Below are 15,559 nucleotides of genomic sequence, written 5' to 3' on the forward strand. Positions count from 1 at the left end.
TCAGATGGTGTAGTCAGGCGATTTCGATTCTGATTGGTCGAAATACTGTGGAATCTGTCGCACGTTGCCTTGTGTTCCGAACTTTTCGAGCAACGATGATGGTGTCGGCAAGTGCCGTCGCCGCCATCGCCTCGTTCCTGGGCACATACTCGTGGACCGCAGACGGATGTAGTCTCCCCAAGAGCGTGCTAACTGTCAAATGTGGCCACGTTGTCGCCGTCGACAACAAGACCAAGATCTGCCCCTACGACCCAGCTTCCTGCTCTGTGTTTGTTCGAGGCGACTGCTTTGATAGCACCGGCACAAACCAACTGGCGTACGTAAACTGCCGTGGAAAGGTGTTCACAGGGTTCGTCATGATAGGGGCTACGCACTCAAATGCTCATACGGAAGTTCGAAGTGCAAAGACGCCTCCGACGCTACATACCTCGAAGTGTTTGACGCCGTTGACGCAGCAAATCCAAACCCATTTGATGTTGCGAAGAACGCCAAGAGCTTGAACGAGCTCGGTGCGGTGTGCTATGATAGCCGTGGTAGAGACACGGGTAGTGTCGTGCTCTCACGATCCGAACGCTTCTGCATTGTCGATACCACGTGCCAGCCCCAACCATTCACAATGGACACGAGGGGCACTGCTCAAGTGCTTCTCGACCTGAAGCGGTCAGGTGAACACAGCGTGGATCCTGCTATCAATCTAAACCTGGAGGCTTTGGGGCCTGACCTGAGCGTCGATGCCTTTAACCAAACCTTGCCAAACGTGTTGGCCTTGTACGGCAGTCTCGCGAAATTCTCTTTTGTCGTGGCGCTGACGTAGCAAGTAGGGACTTGCGGTACAACCAACTCCGCAGCATCAGCGACACGCTGTTTCCAGCCGAAATGACCTTTCTGTTCGTGTACCCTCAGATGTGACTGCTCGTACTCTGACCGACGACGTAGAGATGTCTCGTACAATAGCATCACGTCGATCGGGAACCTCGAGCGAAATGCCCCAAGCCTTGAAATGATGTACGAAGTCTCCCCCTAACTCCATGGATTGTGACGAGTTTGCAGCCTCGTGGCCAACAACAACGTCGCGACGTTGGACGGCATCGCGTTTCCGCCCAAAACTGTGTCCATGTACGAGCTCAGTCAAAGGTCGTATGGCTGGCTTGAAGCGGACCTCTAGTTCGTTCAAGAATAACTCGTTGCAAGGCACGGTGAACGCTTCGGTCTTTCCATCATCCGTCCAAACACTGTGCGTCCACTCGACCATCTCTCGCGCCGTTATATTTCTCGAGTAGTTTCCTCACCCAAAACCGAATCGACCGCATCGCCAACGTATTTCCACCCCAGATGAAGACCATGTACGCCGAGATTCGACGTCAGCGACTGCACCACACTGATTTCCCATGAGGTTAGAAGCCTCGGCAACAACAACCTTGGCGCTTTCGACGTTGCGTCCCTCGGCCCCAAGGTCGAGACTCTTTATCTCCAGCAAAACGAGATCCGCCAAATTCAAGGTGTCTTGCCGTCGACCTTGACGACCCTGTACGGCAGCACCATGGGTCCGATCGACGCAAGGCTAACACTGCGATTGAACTAGAGATATTTCAGGGAACAGGATGACGGCGCTGCCGACTTTTGCCCCCAACAGCAACTTTACCATCCTGTGCGTTGTGGCATGACATGCCTTGAGGATTCATTGCATGTGACCATAGAAACATGTCGATGAATGCGTTTCCGTGGACTGGAGAGTCATCGTTCCCGGCGTCCGTCGCGGCTCTGTGCGTGCGCTTGTCAAGATATTAACTTGCATGACCAGGTCAAGCGTAGAAATCTATCTGGCACCCCCATTCAAAACGCAGCACTCAATGCCTCGCTACTTCCTCCCACGTTGGTCACCCTGTACGAATTTGCCCTTCATTTGGTGAAAAGCCGACTCATGCGACGATCGATTAGCGATGTGAGCAACTGCGGAATCAAAACCATCACAGGAGACCTTCCACCTGCCCTCAAGTCCCTACGGCTCGATCGGAACGACCTCGAAACGTGGGTCATGTCGAGCGCCACCTTCCGAGCACTCTCGGTTCTCCCAGACCTTGTCATGCCCACCCTGGCCAGCAGCATGTTTAAATGTCCCGACAGCCGCACCAAGTACCTTCCGAATCAAAACTACCCCGTGTGTATCCAAGACTCGTTGACGAATGGCACAACGCCCGATCCACACGCGCCGTCTTTGACAAGTACGGTGCCCCATCCAACACGTCATGCGCAAAACTCTGCACGATGGTAGATTACGCCGCCTATGCCATCGTCGGCGGCAGCCTCATCGTCGTCCTTTTGGTCGGCGGATACATGTGGCTCCAACGCCGTCGGGACGAGCGCAGCAGTAGCTTTGACAAGACCGACCCGATGGCCCAACATGTAGCATCGCACGAGTATTTGAACTTGGGCACGTCCAAGCGCCACGGTCCGTCCATTGTTCCCATCATCGGTGCTGCCGTAACGTCCATGCGATGTATGATAGATCTCAGTGACGAATTCAATCAATTTCGTATCCCGATGCGCGAAGTCAACATCATCAAGCCGCTCGTTCGGCCCGACCACGTCGCGTATGCTGGTGCCCGCACTATGATTTACAAGGCCCAATTCAACGAGCGCATGGTGGTGCTCAAGACCCTGACGACGGACGGCTCGGCCGCGGAGGCTGGCAGTGACGCCACCGAAGCGTTTGTGCAGCACATTCGACTACGGTCGACGCTGGACCACCCGAATATCGTTGGGTTTTTGGGGATTGTGTGGGACAATCACGCGAAGATGGCCGTCTCGGGCTACGGGCTGCTGCTAGAGTACATTGGTCATGGAGACCTCGGCCGACTGTTGGCGTTTGATGCGGCAAAGGACCCGACCGAACGAGTCCTCCAGTGGCGGCCCGTGCTGCCAGAGGGCGTGTCCAAGCTAAGGCTGCTGCAGCAAGTCGCTTCGGCCATCGTGTACTTGCACTCGTTTTCGCCTCCAGTGCTCCACCGCAACCTCCATGCGAAGAGCGTCCTCTTGAGCGAGTCGTGGGACGCCAAACTGAGTGGCTTCAAGACGGACCCGGCGTGGCATCCGTCCGATTTGATCAGTCCGCCTGAAGCGCTGCGGGGCGAAGCATGGACCGAGAAGGCGGATATTTATGCGTTTGGAATCCTCATGTGCGAAATCGACTTGGGCCGCCACCCGTACGTGAACGACAAGAACCCAGACAACGACCACCAAATTGCGACGTTGGTCAAGGCGGATTTACTCCAGCCGACGTTCACCGTCGATTGTCCCCTCGACGTTCAAGACATTGCGAAGAAGTGCCTGACTTTTGATCGCAAGCGGCGCCCGGCGGCCGTCGAGATGGAGTTTTGGCTGCGCAAGCTCGTTCGGGCCATCTCGAGTGGGACGTGATGGCCGACGCACTGGACGATTCAAATTGTCGCAACAAGGATGCCTCGTGTGTGCATATGCCGACGACGACTTTCCCGAGAGTGGGTCCGGGACACGTGATTCTGAGAATGTCGTGCGCGCCATGTCTCCGTCGGCACGTTCGCAGGAATGCAATGTGGATCGCCCGTGCATGCCATCTCCAATACAACACAGTTGTCCCATGCGATCGAGTCGGTCGACATCGCGTCCGAGTCTTCCGAGGAAGGGACAGAAGGAGATGCTTTCCCCCTTGCCTAGGTCGATCGTGAGTGACCATCTCAGAACGTGACAGATGGCTCGTCTTGCGTGCGGTCGGGCGAGAGCCCTAGTGTCCAAGGGACAGCGCCGCCACGTGTGGGGTCGTGACATGTTTCATTCCGTCGCGTCCACCGCGACACCTTCTTGGCCATTTCGCCCGCCACGATAGAGGACCGATCTCGTACAGGTGGCCGTCCACATCCTTAGCGCTCGGTCGCTTCATCAAGTGCCGCCTGCGATACACTGGTCGGTCCATACGCGCGAGCTCTCTGCACCCATCCTTTTCAACCCCCTTCGCAGCTGATCCACGACCAGACCTTGCCATCAATTGCCGGTTGAATCCGGATACATTGACTTTGGTCGGTGCTCGCGTTCGAATGATTCCGATGTCGACGCGCAAGTCGTCTGGGATGTGCTGGTCAAGTCGCCGTGTGATATATCTGGGTACGCTTTTACCTTGGCGTTTGTATCGCGGCGTCCGCCGCCGCAGCGATTCCGCGACACACCGCGTGTGGCATCTTGAGATGGTCGATGCCTCGGAGCCATGTGGCGCGTTGCCAGACGTTGTTACGTCCGAGAACTGAGGAGAGAGTGGATACACGTCCAGTGCATCAAACGAGCAGCTTGATGGAACCGGCCCCGGTCGTGGCGAACGCCGTGATGGCCAAGCACGACGCTGACACCCAGCACCTCCTCAACATTGCGTTGGCCACGAATAAAAGGTACACGACCCATCCCGGCCGCATCCTCGACGACGGCTTCCGCGTTTCGTTGGTGGAACGCCATTTCAAGTCGTTTCGACGACCGAACCCGGTCTCCAAGCACGACGACTACCTCGTCCTCGGCCTCATCACGACGACACTCGACGAAATCGGGTACGCGCTCTACTCGGACACGTCTCAAGCCAGCCGGTCGACCCTGTCGTTCTTGTACGGGAGCGAAGTCGTCGACGGTGGCATCTTTCACACGCACGCCGTCAAAACCCCGTCGGATCCGTATCGGTTCCTCGGCATCAAGCACACACTGCACCATCTCTTGTCCCCCGTGATCTTTAAGCCGCGAGAAGCCGTCTACGTTGAGGTGCGTTCCCTTGTTTGGCCCATCGCCGTCAAATTATTCTCTAGAGCATGGGATCGACTGTGGTCGACGGTCAACCAGCGCTGTACATGATCCACAAGTCCGTCGACCTCCCAGAGTACCTGGGCGCCCCCGGATGTGTTCGCATGGACGTACAGGTCGTCCACCTCTTCGTGGCGCCCCCCTCTGGCCACGTGCACTACTTTTTGACCATGCTCAGCGACCTGAATGGCAACTTCCCCAGCTGGATGGCCAACCAACGCAGCACCAAGCTGTACGAATTTATGATGATGCTGAACCAACTGGCGCAGATCCGACGCCTCGTTGCCGCCCCCGCCGTCGCCCCCACCACGGTCGTTGCTCCCAAGTACGGTGCTCAAGACGCGTCTTGGAACGACAGAATTCTGCGTAGGTCGCGCCAGAAGTGCTGCGTGTGCCCGACAGTGACCAAAAAGTGGCGGTGGTGCCGAACGTGTGGCGAGGTTGCAAATGCATCCAAGGCCACCTTTGACCGAATGCATCGGTAGATCACGTGCACGGCGTGTACCTTCCACATTTCAAAGCCAGGGCACTTGGTGCGCATGCCGCCAACGCGGTCTGCGAGCACAGCGTCGTCGTCAGCGTACGCCAACCCGCGCCGCACGTCCGCCGCACCATCCGGCGCGTCGAAAAGTGGCGCCTATCATGTCAAGGAAGACTATTGTAAGAAGTGCTTTCTCAAGGCCCGACATCCCCAGGCGTTCCAAACTTTGAACGAGAACGATCTGTCGGGCGAGTTCGCGGACTTCGTTCAAGGTGCGACTGTCGCCCTCGGTCCAGTCGAGTTGACGCTGTCACGGTAGATGAAGGCACCCGCCAGACGCCGTCGCGGTCCACACGTGAGAGGAGCTCTGGTGCGACGCATGCACAGCTTTCGGCCTTCTCCAAGTACAATGCAGAGTCGGGTACGGGTGCTCGATCTGGTGTCTGGGCCAACGGGGCGTCTTTGCAGGAGACGTGTACACTCCGATAGCGTCGACCGCTAGCAGCACGACGAGCAGTAAGGGCTTCCGAACCCCACAGGCGACTGCCAGTCGCAACACGACTCGCACGCCAAACGGGACTGCGACCACCAAGTACTTTCGCACGCCAAAGGGTACATTCTCGTTGTTGGTGGTTATCCATTTGATTTGGACCGTCCAGCAACGTCATCGCGCGTCGTCCTCCAGGCCGACGTGAGCACGCCCCGCCTTCTCACGCTGGAACGAACAGGTTCGATGTCATGTTTCGTACCCGACCACGCTGAACGAGTGTCTGCAGCATCCGCAGTCCAGCCGCATCGACATGCGACAACGGCCGACGCAAACGACAAGGGGGACGTATCGGCCGAATTCAACCCAAACCTCTTCGAGTCGCTCGAGTACCAGCGGAAGCTCCTCGCAGACATGCAAGCTCTCCTTGTGTCTGCCAACTCGAGTCCGCGACAGACGACGTCTCCGACCGCATAAAGGCTTTTGTGTGATACATCTCGTCGTGTTCGTGGGGATGGCATGTTTCTCCACAACTCGCGCTACACCGACGGAAACGCCGACGTTTCCCGAATGTGATCGAGTAACACTTGCAGCGAGTTGGTCGAGTTGAACGCATGCAAGGCATCGCGCAGTCCGTCGCCGTAGACTGGACTCGGGTCGTTGACGAGGGACTCAAGGTACCAGTCCCGCAACTTGGCTGCGTGAGGTCTGTCGCTGTCATCGCCCGCCATCACTTTGCGGTACTGCAGGTAGAGGTACCCGACCAATTGGCACGTGCCTTCTTCGACCTAAGAATATGTCCATGGGCCACGGAAGCGTGGTCGCGCCACGGACCTTCAGCGGAAGCGATGTGGGAAAGCCATCGTGCAACTTAAAGTACGCGTGGGTGGCCTCATGGGCCAAGATGTACGCAGTCATGTCAAACGGAAGGCCATGAAGCACCATGATGCCGTGGACGCGCCGCGTGGGGGCCATTTCCAATCGGAAGAATTGCTGAACGGATCGATGGGCAAAGTGGTCGACCTACCACACACACTGACGACGACCTCGACGACGCATCGCGACGTACGTCGGATAGACACACGCCGTAGACCGCCGGGGCTTTGCTCTCCCTGGGCATGTTGGAGTGCGCCGAGTGGGTCTGGGCGTTGAGTGTATCGAAGTCCACAAGGAATACCGGCACCTTTGTCAAAACGTCATGAGGAACGACACAACGGTGTACTACGGACCTCTGGCAGATGCAGCCCAAGAGACGCCAGAAACGCCCACACGTCTTGAACGACTGGCTGCACCTGCGCCACTGGACTCGTCACGACGTCACATGATCATGTTCGTGCCTCTTCGGTGTCGACAATGACTGTGGTCGCGCAGTCCCCACACAGTTTGCGTCCGTCCACGAGCGACTCAAAGTGCTTGGCACGCGCCGTTGGCTGCGACGGGAGTCTTTGTGACGCGGGCGAACCATGGACATCACTCTTACTTCGATGCGGCGGCAACTGCAGCAACGGTCGCGTTGTTCATGCAATGGACAGTACTTCTGCTGCCAGAAAACATTTAGGTTGTAGGGGCTGCGGCCGTCGGCGTGGATGGGGAGCCATTCGTCGCACACGTCGCATCTAGAGCGCAACCAGAAGGATGTTGAGCATGCCACCGGCACGCCATGGACAATATCGTGCCTGGGATGGTAGAGCTGCTGAAAACACTGCGTGTGGTATGGCTCATTTTCGTGGATGGAGAATCGAACCCCGCTAGGTAGTGGTTGTGCGCACGCAGTGCATCGAAAACATCCGTGGTGGTACGAGTTGCCCAACGCTTGAACGGTAGATGAACCCGGCCTACTCGAAAGCATGAGCCGCCTGTGGCGTGTGAGGAACTCACGACCAAATGGATCTGCGACAGTCAGGACAAGTCGACAGAAGAGAGAGGTAGGACGACGGTTCGGGCGGTGGAGGTTGTGTATTAGATGGCGCCGCAAGAGGTGCCTTGTCAGGTGGACGAGCAGAGTGCCCGCACGCATCGCACGTTGTCGAGGAGGAGTCGTTGATCAGCGTGCATCGCGGACACGTCCATGTCATGGCATCCGCGGCGTGGCAAACGTTGAAGAAAATCCAAGAAGTTCGTGGAATGCATCGTCTGTCATCAACATTAATTAATTTAGTAATTCCATATACGACCATTCAAGTATGAAAAAAATGGCGGATTTCGCTGGTGTGATTCAGTTGCGTTTCAGCCACAGACGACGGCGACGAGAGCATGGCGACCCACTCGCAACGCCGATGGCCTGGAGACAACACGAGCGGCGAGAAGCCGACGCCAGTGGGCATGGTTCACGGCGCTGTGCTTGGAAATTACGACGGCGTCGAGGGGTACAACAACAATTACAAGAACAACCCCCACGCAGACGACGAAAATTACGACGGGTCCAACTTTCTCAACGGCGTCTGCACCGGCATGAAATGGCAGTGCGTCGAGTACGCTCGCCGATATTGGATCGTGAAGAGGGGTATCGTGTTGCCAAGTCTCAGCTGGGCCGCGCACATTTGGGACCGTATCACGCATGTCAGCCGTCTCGGGGACTTTGCGATCGTTCCGCTGAAGAAGTTTCCCAACTTTGGAACCGAGAAACCCGAGGTCGGCGACTTCCTCGTGTACAAGTCGACACCGTCGCAGTGGGTTGGTCATGTCGCCGTTGTCGCCGACGTTGTAACGAAGGACAACGGGACGCTAACGGTGTACGTGGCGGAGCAAAACGTGCACAACGACAAGATGTGGATAGGCGGCCATTACGCCGATGAACTGCATTTGGTTACTGGGACATCTCGAGATGGACAGACGACGTACAGTATCACGCACCCCGACCCCGATCTTGTCCTCGAAGGATGGGTGCGTCCTGCTCTGGACGAAGCGGTCCTTCGCGCGCCATGGACGCGCCCATTGGCGCGTTTGCCGCTGAATGGCGTGTACTGTAAAGAATCCGCCATCGCCCTGCAGAAGTTTGTCGGCTCGTACCCAGATGGAAGCCATGGCGGTATGACCAACACGGATCTCCGCAACATCCTCAGACAACATGGCGAGCCAAACGAAGCACCCAAGACGCCGAACCCGGTGGAACTTGTCCATTGCTTGCGGCTGTTCCTCGCTCGCCACTGGGCATTGGCGCGTCCTCATCCTGTCGAAGCAGGCAGCAATGACAGCGACAAAGACCTCATTGCCGTTTGTCCTGGCAACACCAATTGCGTGTGCCGCGTGATTCGCCGCGAAGAGATCCACCCGACGTCAGGTGAAGGTGTTCCAGCACCAGTGTGCCACACCACCAAGGCACTCCAAGGCTTCTTGAACAGCGTGCATCATCCGCATGATCTTCGGTCCGCTGCTTTGTTGGTCGAGACAACGAAATGATAGATGCCATGTCATGATGCAACTTAACGTATCTACGAGTTGTGCTTGTTCATCGGCAAGGAACTCCCGCCCTGCGCTGACTTGCCGTCGTTCGAGCTGTCCAATCCGGAAGGATTTCATACGTGAAGAGTGTTGGTTTTATTGAACTAAATGTAACGTGTGCTTCATTAAGGAGAGTGATGGTTTTTGGGACCGTGCCCAAGTTCGCGCCGTAATGGCTTCAGATGCGTTCAAGAAGCGCCGTCCACCTGCCAAGGTCACTTGCAAGAAATCTTCCGCGATGACAACGTTGTTTGGTCGATGGCCGGGGGACACGCAAGGGACACCGAATCGCATCCATGGTCGAGGCCTTCCCCACGGTACTGTCTTGGGCAGCTGCCATGGCGTTGACGGGTACAACTGCAACTACCGCAACATTCCTGACGACGTCGACGAAGGATCGCATTACCTTGATGGGTTGTACACTGGAGCCAAGTGGCAGTGTGTCGAGTACGCGAGACGGTACTGGATTATCAATCGAGGCCTTTACCTTCCAAGCATCCCCCACGCGGCACACATTTGGACCCGCGTGACGCACGTTTCAACTCTCGACAATCCCCATCGCCGCGTGGCGCTGCAAAAGCTGCCCAATTTTGGAACACATATGCCAGTTGTGGGAGACCTGCTCGTTTACAAGTCGACGCCTGGCCAGTACGTTGGTCATGTTGCTGTGGTGGTGGATGTGCTAGAGAAAAAGCCCGACCGATGGGTAGTGCATGTGGCCGAACAAAACCAGTACAACGACCGAATGTGGAAGGGCGGGCACTACTCGGACGAATTGACGCTTGACATTTCCACTCGCGACAACTCGACCATCTACAGCATCTCGCACAAGGACGCCGATTTGGTCTTGCATGGGTGGATTCGTCCAGAGTTTGACTGAGTTCAGGGCAGTGTGAGCATAATTGACGATGTCTATTCCAAGACACGCACGAACTCGGGATGTCTACGCTGCCTAGGTTGCAATCGCTTGCTTGTCCGTGGCGGTCGGCACAACCGCCCCACCACCACAACCAAAGAACTGTTGGTTCAAGTTGGTCCAGTTGGCGATTTTGATCGCGTCGGTGCCGTCTAGCACGCTATCCAAGAGTCGCTTCGACGGCGCAACGACACCTTCGATGCCCCACATTGCTTTGAACTCTGGCGAATAATCTGACACATCTCCAGGGAGGCAATTTGCATACACCATGATCATCATCTTTTCCATTTCGCGGTCACTGTCTTCAATGCGTTGCGCTTGTGCTTGCTGGAACACAGCGCGTCGCCACTCCACGAACGCCAAGCCATCGACGCTCGCCATGGGATGCACAACATGCTGCAGTTGCATCTTCAACTGACGCCGCCGCTCACGCACGCGCGCGTCGACCTCTGGGAGTCCCAAGCCAGCTGCGTCGCATTTCGTGTACAAGTCCCCCAACAAACCGCCCAACTCGTACGAGTAGCTGTGGTCGCCCAACTGAGTCGTGTCCGTGAGGCCTCCGTACGATGTGGGAAGCCCGTCAAAGAATGGCGTGAGCGACATACCGTCCCGACCCGACTCTTGCATCAACACGGTCGAGTTTCGCGTGACTCCTCCGTTGGGAGTGCGCGGAATGGCGCATCCTTGAAACACGCGTGGGTCTCCGGCGCTGGACTCGGTGAGGCCCGAAACGAACGGCTGAACGCGGCAACGGTGGTAGATCGTGTGCAGCAAATCGATCGTCGTGTGGTGCGAGTAAAACAAGGGCTCGACCGGCGAAATGTAGATATTCGCCATCGCTCCAGACAGCATGCTGTGCACGGAATTGTGCACTGACAACTCGATCGCCGACGTGACAGCCGCGATGGACGTGTCGGTAGCGAGAACCGCTCGCTTGACGCGGTTAAAATTGACGTCCGGTGTGAAGTATGTCGATCGCCAAGGGCCGCGAGGGATGCATCCAGTGCATGCTGCTTGCGAATCGGCACAGAAATGGGACGCAGGAGCAGCGTGCACACATGTAAATTGGGGATATGTAAAGCCGCCAATGCTCGCACGACTTGGGGAGCCTTCAGATGAGCCGCCCAAATCACGCAGGATGGGAGAGCACGACTCGATGCTCGTGCATCGCTGGTTCACATAATCCAGGTTGTGCTGGACGTAGTCATAGTACGGCAGCGTCAAGCACGACGTTCGCGGTGGTTCCATGCTGCGCAGCATGTTTTCGAACCCGACCAAAAATTGTCGATGCCAAAACAAGAAGACGCAAGTGCCATGGGCTTGTCGATTCGACACACGGTCTTGGTGGACCGACATGAATTGCCAGTACAGCCCACGATCCATCGAGAGTTGCAATGCATGGATGTAAGTTGCTTTCTCCGCGCTCGTGTACCGATCCCATGCCTTTCGTATGCGAGGGCACATGATTGCAGTTTGGTTGGACTCGGTAACGTTTGGAGGTGGCCCCTGGGCGACGGCCGCACAGAGCCACGTCAGCACGACGGCCAGGAGTGGGAAGACGATCATGGAACCCATGAAATGAGGAAATGACGCCTTGCGCACGACAGAGGCGGGCCATGCTAGCAAAAAAGAACGGTCGAAATGGAGAAGTGTTTATATTTTACATTGTGACGAGTCACCTCACATGAGTCCAGGGGATGCTGTGACAGCGCGAAGGGCTTCATGTAACTCGAATGCTTCGACGAACGACATCTCTTTGAAAAGGTTTCCATACAGAAGACCGTCTGGTGTTGTCGATGGAGCGGGGGAGACGTGCATCGACAGGGTTGAAAACGCCCTGTCGTGTGAAGATGCGCCGTGGAAGTGAACGGAGGTGTTGATTGACTGGACCGTGCCGCATTGTTTCATCAACTGTCTCGCGTGCTTGGAACCTTTATGCTTTCGATCGCTTTTGCGCTGATGCTCGTTTTGACGCGCGCGGTGATACTCGCACAAGGTATGCATGCACCCATTGCGTTTCACAGCGCGTGGGTTCGGGCATTTCCTCGATTTGTACGAACACAAGGCCTACGCATGGACTTCGTTACATCGCTGTATAGACCGACGCGCAGCAGGGTATACCTCATCTGATGGCGGTACTTCCGCGGAAGGGTCGTGCTTCATGGCTCAATAACTCTGTCGATGGAAGGATCGAAAAACCGACGTCAAGTGCGACCTTTCAGTATCCGGATACGATCTTCGGCTTAGTGCCTGTGAAATTTCATTTAGGAAAATGTCGGCGGGGGAACAATGTACATCCCATCTAGGACGGTCCGCTCAACGCATGGACTGAAAGATCATTCCTCGCTTGTATAGCTCAAAACCCTCTCGGTATAATGATGCGTCGCGTCTGGTGTGCAAGGACTCGACTGCGCTCTGCAGTCGAGTCGTTGCGCCCCCGCAAGGTTTGTAATGGGCCGTTCGAATGCGACCTTCACTGTCCCATGCCTATGAATATGCAGTGCAAAGCGGCATCCCTCCAGGAAACCATGTCACCTCGAGGCGATACTCTTCAATTAATAAACATGCGTCCCCCAATCAATCCGCTCCTTCTGCATGAGGTAGTCGAAGCCTCTTGGGGCGTGCATGTTGCTCTTGTACACATGTACTCCATCACGTTGGTGCAGGTGTCGCTGGCGCCGTGTCCCACACTTTAGAACGGCCTTCGGAGAACGTTATCCGGACGACCTGGCGCTCTGCCTCACAGTATAGAATAGCCAAGAGAACAAATGCTGAGTCCGCCGAAATATTAAATGTGACAGTGCATTCGTGCTGCAACAACTTCCAGAAACCAGCAAGCGACTGACTGGGAGAAGCAGCGCACCGGGGAAAGATCCGCCGTCGAACCAAGGATCTGGCGAAGGAAGGGCATACGCGTGCACGATCTTCACGAGACATTGCATCACTTATACCTGCTCGCCGACAACCCACACTGTTTGCTGGTCAAAGCAATTCGTGCGAACTGGACGCTTGCGAAACCATTCCTTTTGCAGAAACATGAACGTCTCCATCCCAAACACCAAGTGTTCCCCATCAGACTATGAAGCCAAAATGGTGGAAGCACAGTCACTCTTCCGACGTGTTGTGAAGGCCGAATTGCAGCTGCTCTTAGATCAAAACATCGCCCGAGACATGGCTGTGAAGAAGTTGCTCCAACGTATCGTCAAGAGCGCGACAGAGCCATCTGAAAGCGAAGTGCGAAAAGTCATGTATCAATTCCAAATGAACCGCGACGACGCGGTCCGCGCGCTCATTGTGAAACAGGAATTGGCAAGATTGAAACAACGTGGATTGAACTCGTTTGCTGCTATCACCGAACTCACGTTAAAGATGCAGTTGCTGCTTCCGTTGTCCCCAATGAGCAACCGAGACTCAGACGATGAAGCGGGTGAACCTGACCCACTCGTCTTAACTGCTGTGGAAGCAACAACAACAACGTTACCAACCACTGCACAGATAGAGTCCGCCCATTCAGAAGAGCCAAACTCAGTCGCCAACTCCCTTGTCCATGCAAAACGAAAACGAAAGGCATCCACCTTGTCGTCTTCAACGTCCCCCGGTGCGGCTGGTGCTGCGACTTCATCGATTGCGGAGTCACCAGGCATCTCAAAATCCTCGTCAGTATCGCCACCCCTTTCACCGACGGCAGCAGAAGTGGACGATTCCAACGCTGCCTTGTCGAGGGAAGTTTCTTTGTGTCAGCGCATCGGCAACTGGTCTATTTCAGCGTCTGCCGCGTCGCCAAAGTCCGGTGACACGTCGTCTACATTGATCTCGAAGTCCACTCGCAAGAGGCGCAAGATCGACATTGAAAACAGCGGAGGCAGCGGAGACAAAGCAGGAAACAGTCGTGTCTTTGGCACGAAGAAGAAGCTCCTCCTGGACGTAGACCAGAAGTTCAAGGCCCAGTTTCACGGCAATATTGTCAAGCTCGGTAAATCCAACAACCCACCCAAGTCGAACAAGCGAGCATGGGCCAAATGTAGCGATAGCAGCAGCACGAATTGCATCACAAACGGCAGTGACGCGGTAGTAGAAAGCCCTTCCCACTATAACCCCAAGAAACACCGCAGTGATTAAGTTAAGACACATTTGAGTTTTCCATTGCCGTTGCCTCGATCGAGTCGTCCCATGGGAATGGGCTGACCACACAGTGAATCATGAAGGCACATTATGGCAGGGTTAAATAAGGTTGTTCACGGTCGGTAGAGAGCGTCCGAAGGGCTATCACCGGTGCGATTGTGGAACGGAATTCGCAATGGGTTGCGATCCGTGTGCATCGAAGTTCCTAGTGGCCCGACTTGGACGCCTCGGATCTTGTACTCGATGTAGTTGAGACAGTGTATCAAGCTGTCGAGTGGGCGGCCAAGTGGATCCCAGTTGGCGCCTTCGAACTGGAACCACGAGTCATTGTTGCTCGTGGTCCCGGTGAGCAACGTGTCAAGGAGGTACCCTTGAGGCACGCTGTATTGCACATTGTTGGAAAAGTGCGACGAAATACGAGAGTACGTTGACGTGGATATCGACTTGAACAGTTCGTAGAAGCGACCTTGGTCGTTCTCGACGACGACATGCGCGCCCTTGACGATCTCCATCATGAGCTTCTGCTTTCGACTGACAAGTTGCGTGAACAGCGTGCCGAGCAACTGGCGTTCGATGTCGATGGGCTGCACTGCACGCGACTCGGGAATGCGCAACTCCACGATTCCTTGCGACACTGCATTCGGGACGAAGTCTGCGTTCACAAACGCGTTCATGAGATCATGGAGCGTCGCGTCAAGTGTCATTCGCTGCATCATTGAAAACAAGAGCAGAACGCACGCCACAACGACGGCAGCGAGAGTGTAAAAGAGCGAGTTGAGCTGGCGGTGGTGATGGTGGTGGTGGTGGTAGCGATGGTGCTTCCGGTGCTTGTGGCGGTGCGAATGCTGAGGTTTGTGGTGAGACGCCGCAGCATGTACTTCCGCCGGCAAACACGCTTCGATATCCGCATGAGCAGACTCATGTGGAGCCATCGACTCGGTCGGGTGGCACCCCCAGAGCAGAATGCGCCAAGGAACGAGGTGGATGAGAAAAGTAGGTGACATCACTCGGTCGATTTGATTGGCCAGAACTTTTGTCGTTGGCGCCGTATGAAAGTCTTGTCGGCGGCGTTGACTTGATTAAAGTATACCTGAGTTCTGGACTGCGACTGACGCACGTTGGTTCTGGGTTCATTCGAGGGTACAATTGGGGAGACATGACAAGAGCGCTGTCTATTGCGGATGCACATGGCTTGCGCTTGCCAAGCGGCCAATGCATCGTTGTTGTGGGGCACGCGACTGGACCTTGCCGTCGTTCCATGCAGACACCGGATTGGTTGTAAAATGCAACATTTTCATCA

General features: G+C 55.8%; 10 protein-coding genes across 14 annotated transcripts; 6 read left to right on the forward strand and 4 right to left on the reverse strand.

Annotated features, from left to right (window-relative positions):
- Nucleotides 1-95: 95 nt before the first annotated feature.
- H310_01262 (hypothetical protein) lies at nucleotides 96-1,165 on the forward strand (the record flags this gene model as incomplete). The annotated part of the gene is made up of 5 exons (XM_008864323.1): nucleotides 96-316; nucleotides 364-768; nucleotides 822-887; nucleotides 937-1,005; nucleotides 1,051-1,165. 5 exons carry the CDS (start codon nucleotides 96-98, stop codon nucleotides 1,163-1,165), a joined length of 876 nt encoding a protein of 291 aa, XP_008862545.1.
- Nucleotides 1,166-1,506: 341 nt separating this feature from the next.
- Nucleotides 1,507-3,825, forward strand: H310_01263 (TKL protein kinase). The gene is made up of 6 exons (XM_008864324.1): nucleotides 1,507-1,648; nucleotides 1,698-1,763; nucleotides 1,813-1,884; nucleotides 1,939-2,222; nucleotides 2,273-2,449; nucleotides 2,507-3,825. Exons 1-6 carry the CDS (start codon nucleotides 1,602-1,604, stop codon nucleotides 3,415-3,417), a joined length of 1,557 nt encoding a protein of 518 aa, XP_008862546.1. The 5' UTR covers nucleotides 1,507-1,601; the 3' UTR covers nucleotides 3,418-3,825.
- Nucleotides 3,826-4,009: 184 nt separating this feature from the next.
- On the forward strand, nucleotides 4,010-6,372 carry H310_01264. 2 transcript variants are annotated; one of them, XM_008864326.1, is made up of 8 exons: nucleotides 4,010-4,773; nucleotides 4,818-5,137; nucleotides 5,183-5,252; nucleotides 5,298-5,565; nucleotides 5,613-5,714; nucleotides 5,762-5,905; nucleotides 5,953-6,021; nucleotides 6,070-6,372. In XM_008864326.1, the coding sequence occupies exons 1-8, from the start codon at nucleotides 4,225-4,227 to the stop codon at nucleotides 6,255-6,257; spliced, it is 1,710 nt and encodes a 569-aa protein (XP_008862548.1). In that variant the 5' UTR covers nucleotides 4,010-4,224; the 3' UTR covers nucleotides 6,258-6,372. The 2 variants fall into 2 exon arrangements, with proteins under 2 accessions (XP_008862548.1, XP_008862547.1); XM_008864325.1 differs by having other exon boundaries at nucleotides 4,818-5,252.
- On the reverse strand, nucleotides 5,891-7,893 carry H310_01265 (hypothetical protein). 3 transcript variants are annotated; one of them, XM_008864328.1, is made up of 7 exons: nucleotides 7,662-7,893; nucleotides 7,457-7,615; nucleotides 7,261-7,396; nucleotides 7,118-7,210; nucleotides 6,850-7,072; nucleotides 6,615-6,803; nucleotides 5,891-6,568 (listed from the first exon to the last, which is right to left on the reverse strand). In XM_008864328.1, the coding sequence occupies exons 3-7, from the start codon at nucleotides 7,332-7,334 to the stop codon at nucleotides 6,320-6,322; spliced, it is 828 nt and encodes a 275-aa protein (XP_008862550.1). In that variant the 5' UTR covers nucleotides 7,335-7,396; nucleotides 7,457-7,615; nucleotides 7,662-7,893; the 3' UTR covers nucleotides 5,891-6,319. The 3 variants fall into 3 exon arrangements, with proteins under 3 accessions (XP_008862550.1, XP_008862549.1, XP_008862551.1); XM_008864327.1 differs by having other exon boundaries at nucleotides 7,118-7,396; XM_008864329.1 differs by lacking the exons at nucleotides 7,457-7,615; nucleotides 7,662-7,893 and having other exon boundaries at nucleotides 7,118-7,429.
- Nucleotides 7,894-7,989: 96 nt separating this feature from the next.
- H310_01266 (hypothetical protein) lies at nucleotides 7,990-9,356 on the forward strand. The gene has a single exon (XM_008864330.1). The coding sequence runs from the start codon at nucleotides 8,034-8,036 to the stop codon at nucleotides 9,177-9,179; it is 1,146 nt and encodes a 381-aa protein (XP_008862552.1). The 5' UTR covers nucleotides 7,990-8,033; the 3' UTR covers nucleotides 9,180-9,356.
- Nucleotides 9,357-9,371: 15 nt separating this feature from the next.
- Nucleotides 9,372-10,272, forward strand: H310_01267. 2 transcript variants are annotated; one of them, XM_008864332.1, is made up of 2 exons: nucleotides 9,372-9,572; nucleotides 9,617-10,272. In XM_008864332.1, the coding sequence occupies exons 1-2, from the start codon at nucleotides 9,518-9,520 to the stop codon at nucleotides 10,099-10,101; spliced, it is 540 nt and encodes a 179-aa protein (XP_008862554.1). In that variant the 5' UTR covers nucleotides 9,372-9,517; the 3' UTR covers nucleotides 10,102-10,272. The 2 variants fall into 2 exon arrangements, with proteins under 2 accessions (XP_008862554.1, XP_008862553.1); XM_008864331.1 differs by having other exon boundaries at nucleotides 9,372-10,272.
- Nucleotides 9,373-11,703, reverse strand: H310_01268 (hypothetical protein; the record flags this gene model as incomplete). Its single annotated transcript, XM_008864333.1, has 1 exon — nucleotides 9,373-11,703. The coding sequence occupies one exon, from the start codon at nucleotides 11,701-11,703 to the stop codon at nucleotides 10,174-10,176; it is 1,530 nt and encodes a 509-aa protein (XP_008862555.1). The 3' UTR covers nucleotides 9,373-10,173.
- Nucleotides 11,704-11,767: 64 nt separating this feature from the next.
- Nucleotides 11,768-12,324, reverse strand: H310_01269 (hypothetical protein). Its single transcript, XM_008864334.1, has 2 exons — nucleotides 12,259-12,324; nucleotides 11,768-12,204 (listed from the first exon to the last, which is right to left on the reverse strand). The coding sequence occupies exons 1-2, from the start codon at nucleotides 12,298-12,300 to the stop codon at nucleotides 11,818-11,820; spliced, it is 429 nt and encodes a 142-aa protein (XP_008862556.1). The 5' UTR covers nucleotides 12,301-12,324; the 3' UTR covers nucleotides 11,768-11,817.
- A 619-nt stretch (nucleotides 12,325-12,943) lies between these two features.
- Nucleotides 12,944-15,237, reverse strand: H310_01270 (hypothetical protein). The gene has a single exon (XM_008864335.1). It carries the CDS (start codon nucleotides 15,189-15,191, stop codon nucleotides 14,373-14,375), a length of 819 nt encoding a protein of 272 aa, XP_008862557.1. The 5' UTR covers nucleotides 15,192-15,237; the 3' UTR covers nucleotides 12,944-14,372.
- Nucleotides 12,946-14,280, forward strand: H310_01271 (hypothetical protein). Its single transcript, XM_008864336.1, has one exon. The coding sequence runs from the start codon at nucleotides 13,174-13,176 to the stop codon at nucleotides 14,254-14,256; it is 1,083 nt and encodes a 360-aa protein (XP_008862558.1). The 5' UTR covers nucleotides 12,946-13,173; the 3' UTR covers nucleotides 14,257-14,280.
- Nucleotides 15,238-15,559: the final 322 nt, after the last annotated feature.

This window comes from Aphanomyces invadans (assembly GCF_000520115.1).
Source record: "Aphanomyces invadans strain NJM9701 unplaced genomic scaffold supercont1.2, whole genome shotgun sequence".
NCBI lineage: Eukaryota > Oomycota > Saprolegniomycetes > Saprolegniales > Verrucalvaceae > Aphanomyces > Aphanomyces invadans.